Here is a 19551-nt window from a genome sequence, read left to right on the forward strand (position 1 = left end):
ATGCCTCTCCACTTGGTTTCTGAAAGTATCATGCATCGCTACAAATAAAGAACCAACCATGGTTCAATGTATGTAACCTTCCCTTTGCTCCAAGGAGACATGGTTCTTATCTACTTTGAAAAGGCATACCTTTATTCTTCAAGGTATTTCTGATGCTTTAATTTTGTTCCAATGTAAGTGAACTTCCTACGATTGTATTTCTAGAAAGATTTAGAAATAAGATGGTTCTTTTTTGGCACACCTTATTGACCGATGTAGTTGCCATTGAAGACAAAAATGCCCGATGACCACCATCTACACACCTTAAGCCTCAAGCCATTGTCATACAATGGGATCAATGGAGGATTTTTCCGATTTGAGTTTGGAACAATTTCTGAGTTCTGATTTGCTTTTATATACGCTCATCAATAACAGAATTTTTTGCTCCCTCTTGTAAGAAGCTTTTTAAGATAAGGGGAGCAAAATTGTCCCTGGTTCTTTTTCTCTTCACAAATCAGCTTAGTCCTTTATTCTTAATCAAGAATCAATCAAGCATGTTGAGCTCAGTTATAGTAGAAGCCTAGAAATGCAAAGTCAAACCTACATTTTTGTTGTACAAATTACCACTTCAATACAAACCATCAAACAATGAAAGTCGTGTCTTAAAAATGTATACATTTAAGCAAGTCAATACTAGTAGAACATAGAAAAGCTGTCCCTACTACTAACATGTCACAATATCTTTGGACTCAAACACATAGTCCATTCATATACTCTCCTCATAAACAATAGAAAAAATTATATGAATTAATTCAGCCTTTCTTGGGCATAGCAGCAAGCCTCGTGTACATTCTTGCCATGGACTGATATCCTCTAACATCACCAGAACGCAGAAGATTTCCTGTAACACAGTGTGGGGAAAAAATAGTCTCATTTCATACTGGTCTTATAAAACTACAAGCTTTAAGCTCACATCTTTTAATAGCAAACATAAGATGAGTGTGTAGATTTGGGATTAGTGAAGACTTTAAGAGTTTACCGACTGGAATTTTATTTATGACAGTTCTACGATGCACAACAAATATCCAGAAAAAATACATGTCATTTCAAACAGCACATGCAGTTGAAGACCAAAAAGATCTGCATTGAGTGAAATATCTGATTCTAGTGAACCAATATCTCACTCATTGTCTCAGACTCTCGGGCATAATTGATAAACATGTGAAGGTTTAAAAATAGTTAACCAGCATATCTTATGCATTTTCTCAATCTTCAAATCAAACTTCAATAAGATCTCCCATAGTCAAGATAAAGCATTCTACAATTTAGTATCATATGGATTTAAATCTCTCTTCAACTCTTGTTGGGGGAGTGGGAGTTGAGAATAAAAAATCTTTTTCATTCCACAAAACAAGAGACAAATGAGGAAAAGCAAATAAGATGGAGAAAGTTTGTCAACCTGAATCACAATTCAGTGGGCTGTCAGGTTCTGGATGGGCCATCAAAGCAATTATAGCCCTACACACAGACTGCAGCGTCCAAGCCGGGCTCCAAGCATTTTTCAAGATATCCAGACAAATCTCCCCTGTCTGGAAATTCCAAAGATGTTTAAATAGTATTCAAGAAAACAAATGTCACAAACACCAATCCAATAGAAATGAGTTACCTATGAAACTTACAATGAACAGAATGATAACAAAAATCAATTAACGAAGCTTTTACCCCAAAAAAAAATGAAACAAGCAATCAAATTCAAATCAATAATATGCTTCAAGACTACAATGAGTTTAATAGCAGGCATAGAGCTAAGTATTCTCTAACTTACCAGCCTCGTATGAATTGCTAATGTTTATTAGTCTTCTGGTCATATAGAAAGAAACTAAGCAACATAGACCATGTCATGGTGGGCATATTCTCATCATTCGCAAATATCATATGTGTGCCCTAGAGCATGTTTATGTTACAAGTTGCAAACTTTTTTTCATTTCAATGATGATGCTTCATAGAAGGGACTACCAAGGTATTTAAGCTCATCTACTCCCCACAAATATAACTATTAAAACCTTTTCAAGAATGCATCGCTTAGAGGGATAAGTTCAGAAACCATTCATCCATGAAATAAATTATGATAATCTATTTCTCCTCAGAAATCATGTGGACATGCTTTATAGGTGAGAAAGCACAAAAACAAATTTACAGTTGCTTAAAGAGGTACTCATCCCACCTTAAAATGCACATTTGGGTGAAATATTTTAGTCAAAAATCGGACTTGAGGTGGTTGTAGAGGATACTGCTCTGGAACAGAAAAGGCAAGCTGAAAGACACCTCCCTCAAAAGGAGTCTCTGAGGGTCCCTAAAACAAAACCAAATCACATGTCAGAATCATCACATCACAGACTAGTTGAATATCTTATGTTGTTAACTCTCCCACAAGAGACATAGGCAGTGTTTGGTGTACAGATAGGATAGAACAAAATGTCCCACTTTTTCACCCTCTTCTCTTGTTCTCTTCCGCTTATTTCAGCCTCGTTCTAACATGTCTACCCGATGCTAACTTATCGAGCATACCTTGATAAGGGCATTCCATTTAAAAATGTTAGAATCATCACAGACAAGAGTAATATCAGGATCAGCTGATTTCTCTCGTTGCACTTCTTTGTACTCCTTGAAAAGCCTTGCCCTCGAAGCCTGCATCAAAAACCATAATTCACAGTTACAAAATCATTTGCACATAGCAGAATCACACAAATGCATTTTTTTTAAAGTACATAATTCAAAATACATAGCAGTTACACCCATTTCAAATTACCAATAAACGATAACTATTCAATTAAAAGCATCAATACCAATGGATTAGGTTATTTATTAAAACAAATTGCATCCATAACATCAAATCTAACCTGCATACTGGATATTATGCTCAAAATGTAAAATTATCTTCTTCAGAATGAATTGAACTGCGTGATTAGGAAGAAAAAACAATTCATTAACATTAAACGAATATGTATGAAGAAAAAAGAGGAAACGCAAACAAGAATCGAGTATGAAGGAAGAAAAGAAGTTACCGTGTAAAACGATAGTGTGGCGAAGGAAACAATGAATCGGAAATGGTGATTGGTAAAGTATGAATCGGAGATGAAGAGATGAAAATTATATGAAACCAACCACGCCAAGAGTAATTAAGATATTTATCTTTGTTTTTTTATTTATGCGGAAAAGGTTGGTGTCTATAATTTATTTTACTCATATAATAATAACAATTTATATATAATTATTATATTATTTATTATTCATTTCTATTTTTTAAGATACATCGTTAGTGTATACATTTTTTTCGCTTACTAATAATTAAAAACTAAAAGTTATACGCACAATATAAAAAATATTATATATAATTGATGTATGGTCATTAAACTCTTTTTTTTATCTTATGCGGAAAAGGTTGGTGTGTATTTTGGGGCAAAAATTACAACATGTATGATTGGTGAAGTAATCACAAATTTTATTGGAAAATTATTATATCGATATTCAAACTTAATTTTTGTTTTCAATTTATAGTCATGCTAATAGACTTTCCCTCAAAACTCTATTACCAAAATTCAAAATTGTAGTGCCATTCATAATAAGCTATAAAAGTAATAAAAAAAATAACATATAAGACCCTTTGAAAAAGAAAAGAACTTGAAAACTAATTCAATAATACAAAAAAAATAAAGAACTTATTTGAAAAAGTAAATTATATGACTAACTTCTAAACATGAAATAATATAGAGGATGAATCTATTTTTTTTTGCCAAATACTTATTATAATTTTTATTTTAAAATATATAAAGATTTTGATCTATTTTCCAATTAAAATAGTGAATAGTTTAACCAGTTGATATATGTGTAGGTTAGCTGGACTTAAGTTTTATTCCTACAAGGTCAATACATCATTTATTATTGATGTGTATTACTTTTATTTAATATATACAACAATAATTAACACATGCATTTTATTTTACCGCATAAAATCTTATTATTTTTATCACTGAACCAAAAAGTATAAAATTTCATTACACGTGATAAACCAAAAAAAATCATTTAGTAAACTAATTATCTATTAATTAGTAGTTTATGAGGATGCTAAAAGCACTTGTAACCATAAAAAACCCCATTAAGAAAAGAGAAGAGGAATAGGATGCTCCCTATCCATTTTTCCATTCAATTTTCAGTCTTTTATTCTAGAACAAATGTACATGATCTAATGTCAAATGCCCAACAAGCAGTACAATATGTGACAATAATTAAAAAAGAAATATACATATATTAAAAATAATATACGTAAAATGAGAAGAAGAAAGAAAAATGAAGACAAGAGTTAGCAAACAGGTGAAAAATGTAAACCCAGACTCAATTCTACAAGCCACCAGCTTGGCCAGGAGGAGATTTTGGCTTCACTTTTGCCATGTTAACAAGGTCCCCAAATAAACTATCCTCTGGCTTAGAAGGCTTCCCAGATGGCGCATACGATGCGGTAGAAACTTGGTGAGGGTTTCTCAGACCACTATCATCTCTCATAGATAGACCATACATTTGCTGCTCAACATATTGAACCCCGGGTTGCTGACCATAGCCATATCCTGTGAACTGGTTGCCATACATCTGTTGTGGGTACATAGATTGTGGATACATGGACGCGGCAGGACCATTTTGCATTTGTTGTGGAACCATTCCCATATAGGGACCTGCAGCACCCTGGATATACTGTGGATGCATGCTGACTTGATTGCTTTGACCAACATGGTTATTGAATGTTGACAAATGGCTGTTAGCATTTGGCTGCATGTACATACCGGCGGCATGGTCGTTTCCTATTGATTGAGGTCCCTGAGGATATGCAGCATTCTGTACCATTTGAGTGGGTTGCAGTGGTTGTGGATATTGACTGCCTGCTACTGGACTACCATTGTCTGTCGGTTGAGCTTCCCAGGGAGGCGGTGGCAATGATCCAATACTTGGTGTACCTGTTAACCAAAAAATGAAAAAGAAGCGAGTGATGCATCAATGTCAAAAGCATGAAAGCACAAATCCCACACACTAGCATTCTCCTCAACCCAACCAATCACCAACCCAGCAAATCACTGCAGGTCAGTTAGGAAAGAAAACATTGACAACATATGAATAACCAACATGAAAGCAGTTTTGCTAAAATGAAGAGAATGTAGTTGTGAAAGGATTTGAGCCAAACAGGAAATTAACCCAATAAAGAAACATAAGTGCACCATAAACTGGTGAAGGTTGTTGTTGCTGCTGTGCAGCCTGACCATTCCAAGCAGGATCTGTGCTTTGTGCATATGGTGATTGCCCGTACCGAGGTGAGCCTCCATTTGGCACATTCCCATTGGGGTAAAATGCACCTTGAGATATGAAAGATTGTTGTTGTTGAAATTGGGGGCCTAATGTATTGGTTGGGCCAACAGCATTAGTTGGCTGGGCATTGACAGAAGTTGATGCATTGCTACCATTAGAAAACATGTCAAAAGGTACAAGAGCATTCTGCTGAGATATAGGACTGGCTGGCTGTTGTTCACCTACAGGAACAAGAGCGAGTGAAGTCTCTGTTTTTGGTGAGTTATAGTCATCACCACTGAGCAGGTCACCGCTGAGCAGGTCAAATTTGGGATTTGCAGGGAGAGCTGAACCATTTGATGTGGGGGGTGCAGGTAGCAATAACTGATTCAATGTTTGGGACCCTGCTTCAGTACTAGCAGAGGATCTGCGAAAATAGATAAAAATTAAGGAAACCATATAGAAGGCACAAGACAGGTCAGGTTATTGTCAAGTCATCTCAAATGCAGTTTCTAAAATCAATCTATTTTTGCATGTTTATACATGAGAACATAAATGAAACTCTGCAGTCAAAGCTAAAACCTATGACCTAGTTCATCAAGGCAGGAGAAACAATTGATTACCCATGAGTTTGATTATTAGTATTTCCAGTATCAACCAAAGGACCATCAACATCTACAAGTGCTCCAGAAGGTTCAGTCTTTGGTTTTTCGGTGTGATTTTGAGCAGAAGTTCCTGAGGAAATCGATTCATGCTTGGCCAGCAGACGCTGCAGATCATCATTTAGAGAAAGTCCTTGGCATAGGAGTGACTCGTCCCTAAAAAATAAACAGAGAAACACAATAATAACATGGGTATTTTTTTCGTTGGATTTATAGAAGGAAATTTAATGAGTACAGTTCAGAAATCAAACAAATAAAGAATACACAACAAGGCCATTGTTATAGCATAATGATAGGGAAAGGGACATCAGATCTTACGTGGTTGAGTTAACAAGGTGTACCACTCTCTGCTTGTATGTTCGACATTGCTCCACCAAATCAACAATAACCTCCTGACTAAGACCCTAAAAATAGAAACAATCATACATGACTTGGCACGTACAAGTTTGAAATTTAAACATGATAATCAATAGTATCTTGAATTTCAATGCTTAAAGGAGAAAAAATTTAGAGTCTGTTTGCAAGTCAATTCAGAAAGGCCACATCAACTGCCAAACCAGAGTATCAAAGAGTTCGCTTATCATATCAATGACCAAATATTCTTGGCAAGTTATAATTTTCATATCAGCAGCTTCTACTCAGTTTTAAGCTTCATATCGAAACTTTTAGCTATGTCAATTTTTTACTTCCATACCAAAACTTTTCAATGTTTTGTGCCTTATAATCATAGTAGAAGTAATGGAAACCCAAATCAGTTTTGTCCCCATAAAACATTTTTTCCGACTCTGTGAATTACTATCCTACACATAAATCAGCTGTTATAGCTCAAAAAACTACAAGGGAGGGACACATTAACATCACTTCAAACATTCAAGGATTAATTCCACTATTCCAGTCAATGAATCATTTTGGGATGAAAAGAAAACCAAAAAATCTGAAGCACAAAATGTGCAATTAGGTGATATTAAACATATTTGATTGAATAATTTTATTCATATACATCATAATTAGAATGTTTGAATTGAACAACTTACTTCTTTATTGGCAGGATCTATCGCATTGAGCATTTCAGAAAGAACATCCATAATACCACGTGCATTCTGAATTTCAGTCAAACTGACAATAGGAATTTCAATTAAAAGAAAACAATGCATGATTACATATGGTAATCAGGAACAGATGTAAAAATTGTTATCATCATAGTAATAATAATAACAATATAATAATAGTAATAATAATAATAAATCAACAATAATAGTTGTTGCTGATTGCCTGATCTTAATAGCAATAACTGTAAATACAAAGAGTATCATATGCTCATTAAACTATAAAGAAAAGAGGGGAATGTAGTTTAAATCCATTGAAGTTAATCCAGCTCAAGTTCTTACCAGTTTAAAAGAAACTGATGAATGTATCCAGACTAGGAAACAAACATATATTGGTGGTACTATCATATAAAGAAACAACCAAGAGGGAGCTTTAAATCTAATTAACCGTCACTCTTCTCATGTATACATAGATCTTGAAAATAATAGGAAGTTTATTTTATTTTATAAAAAAACACAGTTAAAATGTGGATTCCTTTCTTAAACTAAATTTTGCATATTTTCTTTTACTTACCATTGGTTATCCAAACATCACCTAACTTTGCTTGATCTTTCAGGCAAAAATGATGCAACAATCATTCCATTTGAAAAAAAATGATATACAAGGCAAGGCCAATTATAAAATTAAAATATAGAAACAAAAAATACATGTAGCTTGAAATTGTGACATATGAGCTTCAAAGAAAACCTGTCAAGGACAACAGGTATAGTTATGATACATGACTACACTGCCTACATACTTATTTAATACATTCTGTCAAACAAAGATCTGTAACAAGTAGGAAACTAAGACTTTGAATCAACAAATTAAGTCAACTACTTTTCAGATGACAAAAACAAGTGAGATAGATATATACCTTAGGGTTGGAAACTCGGACTCTACAGAGGATTCAGCTGTGCCCAAACGAGCATCAGAATCACGTATATTTTGAGGGTAAGATGTCAATGGATGTGTCTGTAGCGGTGTGAATACAGGTGCAGATTGCTCAGACCTTTGAGGGAATACTGCCCCAGCACGCTGAAACAAACAAATCCTTAACAGAATAATATAACAAAAAAAATCACAAGGTTTACATAAAAGCAATCAGAGGAGAACATTATGTCCAAAATAAAAGTTTAAATGAACAGTTTTTCTTCCTGGTCATAATGGTAGATGAAGAGGACATATTTGGCGAAAAATCTCTAAGCATTTAGCTTGTGGTAAACATACCAACAGTTCCTGGTATGCAGCATAATACTGTGGATATCTTGCCCTTGGCCCTCCAAAAGCTTCTTGCCATGTATCTATTAGAATCAGTATCTTCTCTCTAACATGAGGATCGGGCTACAAATGACAGGGCAAATAACAAATATATTTTACTTTACGAGATAAAAACAAGTATAGCATAAAAGGCAATGAAAACATTTAAGAAACGTAAATACCTTCTTCTTTACTATTCTAACCATCTCCTGAATAACATCTCTCTCTGCAACATGCATGTGAACAATGTCCCCACAATTCTTTACGATAGTCTCCAGCAACTAGAATATAGTAGACCAATAGAAAACAAAATGTACTTTTCTAGTTGTTAAAGATGATATAGAAAAGTTGACAATATAAAGACGAGAAAGAATCCTTCATATCTGAACAATCAGAATTTAGACAGCTAGTGAAGCATGGCAAAAGGAGAATAGAGCACACTGCTAATGACTCAGCCCCACAAATTCCAATCTTATACAATGTTCCACCAGTTATTTATTGCTCAACATAAAATAAATTAAAGAAACAAGGAATCAAGCTAATTGAAAGTTTCCTTCTCTTGTAATGAAATATGTTCTTTACTCTGCTTACAAATATTTTAAGGGTATGTCCATTCCATACAAGCATAGAGAAATTTATAAACCTCAAACAAATGTGTATAACTTTCAGGTTAAAATGAAATCTGAAAAAACAAATAAAGAAGTACATAAATCCTAAAGCAGCTTGAACAATGTTGAGATATGAGTTGAAAAGGTATATAAATGAAGTACATGTGCTTACAATTAGTGCAAGAAGTTGAGTTTTAGAATTTCTACTTCCAATCCGCTTCTTGATACCTTTAACAACATCCTTGGCTTGCCTGATAATTCATAATCAAACTGATTTCTCAACTTGGAAGTGAAGAGCACTCAGAAAACTAGAAAATTATACAAGAAATACCAGCTCCAAAATTATATCATTAAAAAGAAAAGAAAAAGAACAATCAATTTGCAATCTCAGAAGTGTACAGAAACATAAATATGCACAAATTGAAGCATGCCACCCCCTCTCTCAATAAAATAAAAAAAGAAATAACTTGTAATCAACTTAAAAACATAAGAAATGTGAACATTCAGATTCAGATATGAGACTTTCAAACTTCGAAACATAACCGAATAGGCACAGACACGAAAATGACAACAGTATTAGCTATCAAACATAACCAGATGGCCACAAACATTTGGATCACATGGAAACTTGTAGAACTCATAGTAGCCATCATTCTGGTGAAATCACAACGATCAGAGAAGAAATAGCATCAACTCGAATTCAAAATTTCATAATCTAATTTATGTGATGTTCCATTGATGTTAAGGCAACGCAAAAGTAAAATCAAAATAATCAGAGGAGGAATAGCATCAACTCTAATACCAATCTCTAACAGCTATCATAATTCATTCAAACAAAACAGAATATATAAGGAATCTTAGTCATACATCAACTAACCGCAAAAACAATGAAATATTCGATCAAATACACAGAAACTCATAAGAATAAGAAAATTGCATACAAAAACACGTGTTGTGAATTAAAATAGGATACGAATAGATTACCCAGGGTCACGGTTGAGTACGTCACAGATCTCGATATTCAAAGCCCAATCAGGACCGATAAGCATGTCGCTCGTGGCACGCGCCACCAACGGATTCACCATCTCTGTTCGAATAATGAAATTCCGATGCGATCGAAGATCAATTCCGGTGATACGCCAACACGGCGTGTAATAACCTCTCTCTCTCTTCTCTCTCTCTCTAGAGAGGAATTCCGTTGAAGAAAAAGTGGGGGTGTATAATGGAAAGTAAGAAAGGGGTGGCATGACTCGCATCCAATAATAACGCTCCACGTGTTGATGCTGATGACGACCTTGTTAGTGTTAAAGACAACGAGATTTTCATTGTCAACCAGATTTTGAATTAATTTTTGTTAGAGTTTAAAATTCGTGCACTTAAAGCAAATTATTCATCGTTGATTTATATTATTTTTTATAAATCAATTGTGGATGATTGACTGACAGTATAAAAAACAATGTTTAGAATATGTGATCTCTCTTTCTTCTGGAATTTTGTTTTTATTTAATTATTATTATCTTCCCACAAGACAATATTAATTATTCGTTAATCGATTATATTCTTATATTTGTTAGTTTGAAGGGGCAAATAATTGTTGAGAGAGAAAAATTAATTTCTGTAAAACAACGCGAATAAATGGAGGATTTGTTTATAATTTCTATATTAAAAACATGGTGTGGATTAGAATTCCTAAGAGGCAAACAAATACTTTTTTTTAATGTAGACTTTATACTTTAGAGTCTAGAGTGCACTAATAATCTAGATAAAATGATTTTTCCGGGTGGGAAAGACTCTTGTACTTTATAATATAATGTACATGAATATATATGAAATTATGGTTTATATTTATTAATTAACTATAATAACCTTAACTATTTAGCGTACTTAGTAATTAAAATTAGTGCATATTAAAGAAGAAGTGTTAGAGGTAATCCTTAGTCCATACTAAATTTTAGTTTCGTCCATCAAAATAAATTTTATCTTTATGACAAGATTCTCACATGTGAGATATAAATTAAAAAAATATACTTGTATCAAAATTTAAAATTATTACTGTACATCAAATGGTAGTGGTATAGAGACTAAATATATGACTGACTATTAATTATTTTTAATTAGTGGGTCTATATATTCCATATATAATCTCCATAGTCCATTTTATCCTTGTTGTTTTGTTATAAATAATACAAAACTTACTTATATTCTATCTTGTCCTTTCTTTATTTAAAATATTTAAATAATTATTCATTTTTAATATTTTACTATTATAATAAGAATTAGTAATTAGGCAACATGATGATTTTGTATTTTTCTATTTTACTAGGGTGTTGACATGCACTGTCGTGCCTGTCAACCCGCTTTCCTATCGTTTGTAATGTATAGTTTGTATTTTATAAATTCAAATATAATTTTTGCACTAAATTTACAGTTGAATTTATTTCAATTTGTCTAATATTCAATTTTTTAAATACACTTTTAAAATAAGAAGATAATAAGGATAAAATAAAATAATATTATATGATTTTTTGGTAGAAATAAAAAGATATTGAGGGCAAAATAGGAAAACACAAATTACACCATGATGGGTGGTTATTTTGTGTTTTCCCTTTATTAATAGTATAGATATAGATATAGATATTTATTCTATACTAATTGATAAAGAAAAAACATAAAATAACTAGTTATGGAGTAATTTATGTTTTCATATTTTACCTTTATAAGTTATAATTTCATTTTTATATAAATTATGATCATGTCAATGTAAATTAATATTTTTATTTAAACTGCAATGTGATTTTTAAACTCATTTTCTATTCTCACTTTCCATGTTAATTGCTTTTCCCATTTTGAAGATAAAGTGCATTAGAGAGTTTTTTCTCTCCATTTATTTGGTAGCATATAACAAACACAATTTTTATTCTTCATCATATTGGTCAAACTTTTAGATATGTCTCTTTTCTTTCCCCTTTACATGATTTACCTCTCCCATGTTTGTTATATGAATAGTATTATTGAGTTTATTCTGTATGGTTTAAACTTTATAATCTGAATGAAAGTGTTCTAATTAAATCGCCATATACAAAAGATGGGTAAATAAAAACTTCATGTATATTGGGCTGTTATATGAATAATAACTACATACTATTTATAATGTGCATACTATTGTAGAAATAATCTGAATGAAAGGGTTTGAATCATTGAAGTAAAAGAAAAAAGTTTGAAAGAAATATAAAAATATATTATAATATGCTTATTTTCTACGGTTGACATTTACATCATGTAAAGTTGTAGACTATATATTACAAACGATAGGAAAACAGGTTGGAACGACATGCTAGTAATAATAATTTGACTACATTCAATAATAATAATTTTATCAGTTTAGTGGTGTAAGGCCCTACTGGATCTTTAATGTCGAGAGTTCAATTCCTGCGAACAACACTTGTTGAGAGGAACACTCACAAATCTTAAAAGTGATTAATTCCTTACCCGAAAAAGTATAGGACATCTTTATAGTACAAAAAAATAATAGTTATAGTTTCATAACTCAAATGTAATAATTACTAGACTTGCTTGTTTATCTGTTTGTTTTACATTTAATTATTTTTTACCTGAATTTAATACTTTGAAAGTTTGTCATACTTATTATTTTTATTAAAAATGAATTAAATTGAGCTAGAACCGCATATAAAATTTGAACCAAATTTCTTAATGTAAATAAACTAAATCGAACAAACCTATATTCTACTAATGTATTCGATTCATATGACCTTTTACCTAAAAAAAAATTCCAAAACAACTACTATCAACCTTAGGAAGAACATATGGAACTAAAAAAATATATTATAATTTTTTTTCAAATGAGTAAAAACTTAATTTGACTTATAAGTTAATATATATGTATTTTGATGGTAAAGTTTTTTATACAACTAATATATGATTTGCTATTCATTTATTTTTTTAAGAATTAATAATAATTAATATATAGATATTAGATGTTTCATTATAACAACTAGCGTGTTGACAGACACTGTCGTATCTGCCAACCCATTTTCATATTATTTATAATATGTAGTTTGTATGTCATAACAAATATAATATTTTGTATTAAATATTTGTAATCTATAGTTACTAGCGTGTTGATAGTCACCACCGTGTCTGTCAACCCGCTTTCATATCATTTATAATGTATAGTTTGTATGTCATAAATTTCGAACATAATATTTTATGTTAAATATTTATAATTTACAGTTGAATTTATTTGATTGGTGTAATATTATACATTAAAGACTTATAGTCATAATGTAATAATAAAAAATAATTAACCAAATAACATGAGCATATATTAGGTGGAGAGGAACATTAGGCTATATACGATTTTTTTTGTAAAAATTAGAAAATAGTGAGGGCAAAATAGGGAGAATCATAAATTACACCATGTTGTGTGATTATTTTGGGTTTTCCCTTTATAAGTAGTATAGATAACGTACGAAAAAAGAAATAGTTAATCAATTAATATGAACATACATTGGGTGGAGATAAACGTTAACTTATATATAGTTTTTTTGGTAAAGATTAGAAAATAGTAAGAGCAATATAGGGAGAACAACAAATTACCCCATGAGGATAATTATTTTGAGTTTTACCTTTATATATAGTAAATATAGATATATAGTATAGATAATTATTAATTAGCTTGTACATATTAAATCTATATGTTATTTAAGATAAAACTATATAATTTTAAATGTAATATCTATACAAATATTTGCACATAATTAAACTTTCCTTTTGTATTATTTTTATTTAAGATTAATCAATAATAAATAAGATTTTTTAAAAGTTAGCAATGATAATGTATACTTAGGAATGATAATGTAAAATATTATTACATTGTCCACTTTTGTCAATAACTTTTTATAGTTTAATATATATATACTCACTATACAAGAGTTTTTTACACGATTAACAATTATCCATCATTGATTTGTTAATCACTCTTAACTTTTAAACAAAAGTAATATAAGTCAATTGTGGATAATGTGTTGGAAAAAAAAAGTTTACTTGCTTTGATTCTAAACTCAATTTTTTAAAGTGTATGCATCCTAAATATAAAGATTAGATTTAGATTTAGAGAGGATCACTTTATATTTTTCTTGCATGCCCATAAAAAAAATTTCCTCATAATTTTTACTTAGGTATGTTATCGGTGCAATAACGAATCTTCAAAGCAAATCGATTCCAATAATCTCTATCATCTCTTTCACGCAATCTGTTACTTCAAGCTTCAAACCCTAATTCGCAAATTACTCGCTCCGATCACTTTCACTATACTCAATAGTGATTCATTCATTTCCCCAGTGCAATCTCGGAACCCTAGATTCCACAATTCCATTTCGGTTTGATCGCTAACTTCCAACGTGTTCTCAAGCCGGGAGGCCACTCGCGTCAATGGCGATTATCAGCGACGCGCTTCGGCAAGTTTTCATGCCGAAGCGTGAGTACGAGAGTCTGAGGGAAGAAGACAAAGCATGGGGCAAGCTTCAGAGACCACTAACAATGGCTTCGGTGGGTGTAATATCGGTTGCGATCATGATTTGTACGGTTATCAGTTTGAGAATTGTATTTCCCGGTCGAGATGGGATGAGACCGTTTTGTGTGAACCGGATATTTCAACCGGTTCAATTAGGTATGAAAGGAGGAGGAGTTGGTGGTTCTGATTCGGATCTGTTCCATGGCGCTTTTTATCTTACGGATAAGGAGATTGTTGATTATTACTGGATGGTTGTGTTCCTTCCCTCCGTCATCATTTTCGCCGTATCGGTTGTGTATCTCGTTGCTGGTAAGAAATTTCATTTTAATTTCTCACCTGCTTTGATTTTTGGCTTGTTTCTTGTTCATTATTGCTAAAGGATAGCATTCTCACAGGAGTGTTCCTATGTTCTATTACAAAATCCATTTAATGCATTCGATGTGTCTGAAATATAAATAAAAAACCAATTTTTTCCTTTATTTAGAAAGTACGAGGATTAGGGCGAGCCTTAGCGCAATGGTAAGGTCACTGTAAGTGATGAAATCGACTAACCTGAGTTAAAAATACCAGGTTTCAAAAAATTCACCCAGGTAATCGATTAACTGATGGCTTTAATCGATTAAATGCGTCACATACAACATTTTGGATGTTTTTATAAGCATGCAGGGATTTCAAACTTTTTATTAAATCAAAATTTAAGCAATCACACACACACACACACACACACACACACACACACACACACTTGGCCGTCTGTTTTATTTGTTTGTTAGGGTGGTTAGTTTCATGCATGAGTGCATGAAGGTGACTAAGGTCTCTTCAAAATATTTATTGATATAACTTAGAAATGAAAGAGTGTGTGCTTAGCACAACGATAAGGTTGTAGCTTAGTGACCATGAGGTTTACGTGTTCAAATCCTGAAAACAGTCTCTTCGCGTAGCAGGGTAACGCTGCATACATCTACCATCCTCAAACTTAGACTCTACTAAGTGGATGCCTTATGCACTGGACCACCCTTTTATTTTACCATTGAAAAATGAAACTCTTACACCATGGTTAAAAGTAATTAACTTTGAAGTTAAAGTGTAAGAAGCTGAATCTTGATTGATTATGTGACAGATGGGAGGAGAATAAAAATATAGCCTTAGCTTATGTGGTGCAAGTTTGAATCTATAAGTGCAATACTTAAGTGCTCTCGGGTTGTGTCACTATTGTGAACTTTAGAATGCCGGTTATTTTGTTTTCTTCATTATCCTGTATAGTTTGTGATTGCTGAGTTTAAGGATAACCTACAGTCATAGAATTGGGTTAGTTTCAACATGTTTGATATCAACATTTCTAGATGGTTTATTCTCTTAGATGACTTTGAAGCTAAGTGCTCTAAGCATGCTACAAGGTTCAACTGGGGAACTCGATCACTTGGGGGGTATGTTTGAGAGTTGGTTTTTGGAGGGGAATTGAAGGATATGGAAAGCTTTGGAACCATCAAATATACTTGTGAGAAGGTTCCCAAGCCTTTCATTTCCCCCCTTCCCCTCCAACAACCAACTCAGTGTGTTAATTGGTCTGAATTGATTTATTTCCAAGGGTTTGTTTGGCAGATGGTTTGCGGAGGGAAATTAATGGGAAGTCATATTTTTCAATTTTAAATCAAGAGAATGATATAACGTTTTTAAATTTGAAAATATGTATTCCCTTATCTTCCAAAAATCAACTTCCAACAGACCCTAAAGATGAGAATCAGGATGAGACAGTATCTACTCTAGTTGAGTAGTTTAATGCTACAGCCACAACTCTCCGATTCACTATCTGTACTGTGTATATTGTATTTCCCCCATACTTCAATCATGTTTTATAGTCATGTGTTGCATAAATAGTCATTTGGCTGTTCCTGGTTACTTGTGGTAAATATCTTTCTGGTTGTGCTTGATGTTTATTTTTTATATGATAATTATCTTGCAGGCATCACTGTAGCCTATTATGCTCCAACAAGGCATTGGTGCTTGAAGGTGGTTGAAAATAATTATTGTGCTTCAAGACGGGGTATGATTTATTCTCTATCAATTTATGTTAATATGTATGGCAGTTAGAGGGGCTTTTCCACTTTTGTGCTTTTCCTACACTCTAAAATCATGGCATCACTATTCATCTGGCACTTGTGCATTTTATGGGTTGATAATTGATTGATTTTTTTATACATTGAGTGACTTGTTTTCTTTGGTTAACCTACAGGTGGGGTTCGCTGTCTATCCATCTTGAATCTTATATTTGCTATTGTTTTTGGTCTTCTTGCCTTGTTTCTTGGTTCGAGCCTATTGACATTAGTGGGTAACTGCTCTGCACCTCTATTTTGGTGCTATGAAGTTGCATCATGGGGATTGGTTCTCCTATATGCTGGAACTGCCTTCTTCCTGAGGAGAAAGGCGGCTATTATACTTGATGAGGGAAGTTATAGTGGTTGGAATCATGGGTTGGAAATGCTGGAAGCAAATCCCCTGGAAGTCACTCCAGAGGTGGAAAGGCGTGTTAATGAAGGGTTTAAAGCTTGGATGGGTTCATCCCTTCTTTCCTCTGATGAAGAAGATGAACCTGACAGTTATGAAGAGGCACCTCATTTAACGCATTCCAACTCAAACAGGCAAAGACTCTGAACTGCATAAAGTCAGTGTTAAGAGCTTGTCGTCGTTCTTTCCAACCTTAAATGCTTTAAGGAAAGCTAGGGTGGGATGGAATTCAATTTTGGACAAAAAAACAATAGCGTTGACATGTAATATATGACAAGAACAAATGTCGATTAAAGGGGTATTGGATGTGTTGCGCCTTTGAACCGTGATTTAATCTGATGCTCTGCTGAGGGAATCTGTGTGGTTTAGTTTGTGAATAATTACTAAATGATAGGTGAAAGCTTTGACATTGTTAAAATGGATCAAACTACTCTTGCTGTTTTTTGTCTATCCATGCTTACCTTTTCTTACCTGGCTTTTCAATTTCACTAGTTTGATCCCTGGTGCGTTCACATTTTACTTGTGCTTTGTGTCATGTAGATGGCTGAAGTCTATGTTGTGTTTTGTAATACAAGTCCTATGCCCAGAGTCTCAAACTTCGATGCAAAATCGGAGTCATTTTTTCTCTAAAAGATTTAGTATTTACTATTTTATGTTCTTTTTAATTCTCACTAGTCAAAAAAAGATACAGTTAATATACATGTTAAATGAAAAATGAGTGGTACATACTCTCAAACAACAAATATGGCTCCACAAAATTAAGGGTTGTGTTGAGCAATAATATAAATTTGGTTGAATCTCAATGGCATGTTAATATTGTTGACTAGAAGCAATGCATTGTATGAGGCGAGTGTGGTATTAAATGAGTAAGCTAATATATAAAGGGTTAATTTATTACAGTACTATATTTATTTATCATATAATCTAATTAGTTTTTTAATTATAACAACCAAACCTTAATCCATATTTGTTTTAATGGGATGTGGAAGATAGATCATGCTGGAAAAAAAAGTATGATGTAAATGAGAGATTGGATGAACATAAGTTGCGCATGTAGAAGAAGAAGCATCTGAGAGAGAAATAAAGGGGAAATAACAGGCAAAAAAATGGATTTCTGAAGGAATTAGAATACTGAGCCCAGGCAACACAAGTTAGGAGCAGTCACACGCCCAGAAATGATTAGTCATTATCGATAAGATGAGGATACTCTCGATAATACTAATGGTTAAGAATTGGGAATCGGATAATAGAAGAAAGCCGAATACCATCATAGTAGGACTAAAGAGTGAAGTGATCCATTACAGTGAGATTCACCAAATGTACGAAACCTCATTCCACACACTCTCCAACCGTTTATTCAATGACACGCTGTGGCCTGTGGTGGATGCGGTGGCGAATTACGTTGACAATGACCACGTGTTCTGTTTGCTCTACAAGGAAATGTGGTCTCGTCATCTTTATGCTCGTCTTACTCCTACGCTACAACAGCGTGTTGATTCGTGGGATAATTACTGTTCTCTGTTCCAGGTTGTGTTACATGGTGTTGTTAACATGCAGCTTCCGAAATCAGTGGCTTTGGGATATGGTTGATGAATTTGTTTACCAGTTTCAGAGCTTCTGCCAATACCGCGCAAAGATGAAGAATAAGACTGAACAAGAAATTGCTCTGTTGAGACAGTTTGATCAGGTTAGTTAGTTAAACTAATTTATTCAGACATTAGTTATTGAAGGACAAAACATGAGACATGAATTATTACTATCGGAGGAGATTATAGTTTTTGGAAAGTTAGTTGAAGTGGCTTTTCATAAGTTAGCTTTTAAAATCTACAATCTCCAAAATCAGAATATTGACTCCTTCATTGTGGTATAAGAGCCTTTAGGCTTTACTAAAAATGTTTATCTGAAAAGATGTTGAACTTGAGCAACTAAAAATGTTGGACATTATCACTGTTTTCCAGAATATGAGAATGGGGTTGGCTATGTGATTGAATTTTTAATATAATAGTGAAAACCATCATTTTGGTTTATGGAACAAACAACTATGCGTCTCTGAAAATTCAAGTTATGCTACTAACGTGTGAGAGAGTTGTATTCGTCTATCAATATTCATTACTTATGTTTTGTTATAGGCATGGAGTGTTTATGGTGTTCTCAATTTCTTGCAAGCCCTTGTAGAGAAATCAAACATTATTCAGATTCTGGAGAAATCAAACATTATTCATAGGAGTTATGCTTTGTAGGCCTCATAAGAATATCAGTTTTTCTCTTATCCATATATGATTGAAGGCAAGGAATATTCTCTTATTCCTTGTTGAATGACCTTTCTAGTAGGGTTTATTGTGGCTCATCTTATCTTACAGTAAGCAAGCTTGTAATGGGATTTCTGTTTCTCCTATTTCTGAGTTTTTTAGTTTATGGCATAATAGAGTTTCAAATAATTAGTACTGTTGTATAATATAATATTATTATACAAATTTGACTGAAAGAAATTTCATATTTGTATACACAATAGCAATACCAAGTTGAGAGGCAACACCTGTCATTATATTCTTAGAATAACACTAAACACACCTGGAAACTCATAAAT

General features: G+C 32.9%; 4 protein-coding genes across 8 annotated transcripts; 2 read left to right on the forward strand and 2 right to left on the reverse strand.

Annotated features, from left to right (window-relative positions):
* On the reverse strand, positions 479-3168 carry LOC109327309 (protein PEROXIN-4). 4 transcript variants are annotated; one of them, XM_019560391.1, is made up of 7 exons: positions 3055-3166; positions 2880-2936; positions 2548-2667; positions 2204-2332; positions 1439-1568; positions 772-880; positions 479-733 (listed from the first exon to the last, which is right to left on the reverse strand). In XM_019560391.1, the coding sequence occupies exons 2-6, from the start codon at positions 2883-2885 to the stop codon at positions 792-794; spliced, it is 474 nt and encodes a 157-aa protein (XP_019415936.1). In that variant the 5' UTR covers positions 2886-2936; positions 3055-3166; the 3' UTR covers positions 479-733; positions 772-791. The 4 variants fall into 4 exon arrangements, with proteins under 4 accessions (XP_019415936.1, XP_019415935.1, XP_019415934.1 ...); XM_019560390.1 differs by having other exon boundaries at positions 479-880; positions 3045-3168; XM_019560389.1 differs by having other exon boundaries at positions 479-880.
* LOC109328367 (target of Myb protein 1-like) lies at positions 4141-10221 on the reverse strand. 2 transcript variants are annotated; one of them, XM_019561802.1, is made up of 10 exons: positions 9911-10221; positions 9099-9177; positions 8501-8599; positions 8289-8402; positions 7936-8096; positions 7007-7088; positions 6291-6376; positions 5934-6128; positions 5286-5737; positions 4141-4985 (listed from the first exon to the last, which is right to left on the reverse strand). In XM_019561802.1, the coding sequence occupies exons 1-10, from the start codon at positions 10180-10182 to the stop codon at positions 4378-4380; spliced, it is 2148 nt and encodes a 715-aa protein (XP_019417347.1). In that variant the 5' UTR covers positions 10183-10221; the 3' UTR covers positions 4141-4377. The 2 variants fall into 2 exon arrangements, with proteins under 2 accessions (XP_019417347.1, XP_019417346.1); XM_019561801.1 differs by having other exon boundaries at positions 5244-5737; positions 9911-10220.
* LOC109328753 lies at positions 14095-17430 on the forward strand. The gene is made up of 3 exons (XM_019562357.1): positions 14095-14768; positions 16423-16503; positions 16693-17430. The coding sequence occupies exons 1-3, from the start codon at positions 14378-14380 to the stop codon at positions 17109-17111; spliced, it is 891 nt and encodes a 296-aa protein (XP_019417902.1). The 5' UTR covers positions 14095-14377; the 3' UTR covers positions 17112-17430.
* LOC109327758 lies at positions 18255-19204 on the forward strand. The gene is made up of 2 exons (XM_019560910.1): positions 18255-18651; positions 19094-19204. Exons 1-2 carry the CDS (start codon positions 18325-18327, stop codon positions 19202-19204), a joined length of 438 nt encoding a protein of 145 aa, XP_019416455.1. The 5' UTR covers positions 18255-18324.

Source organism: Lupinus angustifolius, chromosome LG15 (genome assembly GCF_001865875.1).
Source record: "Lupinus angustifolius cultivar Tanjil chromosome LG15, LupAngTanjil_v1.0, whole genome shotgun sequence".
Classification (NCBI taxonomy): Eukaryota; Viridiplantae; Streptophyta; class Magnoliopsida; order Fabales; family Fabaceae; genus Lupinus; species Lupinus angustifolius.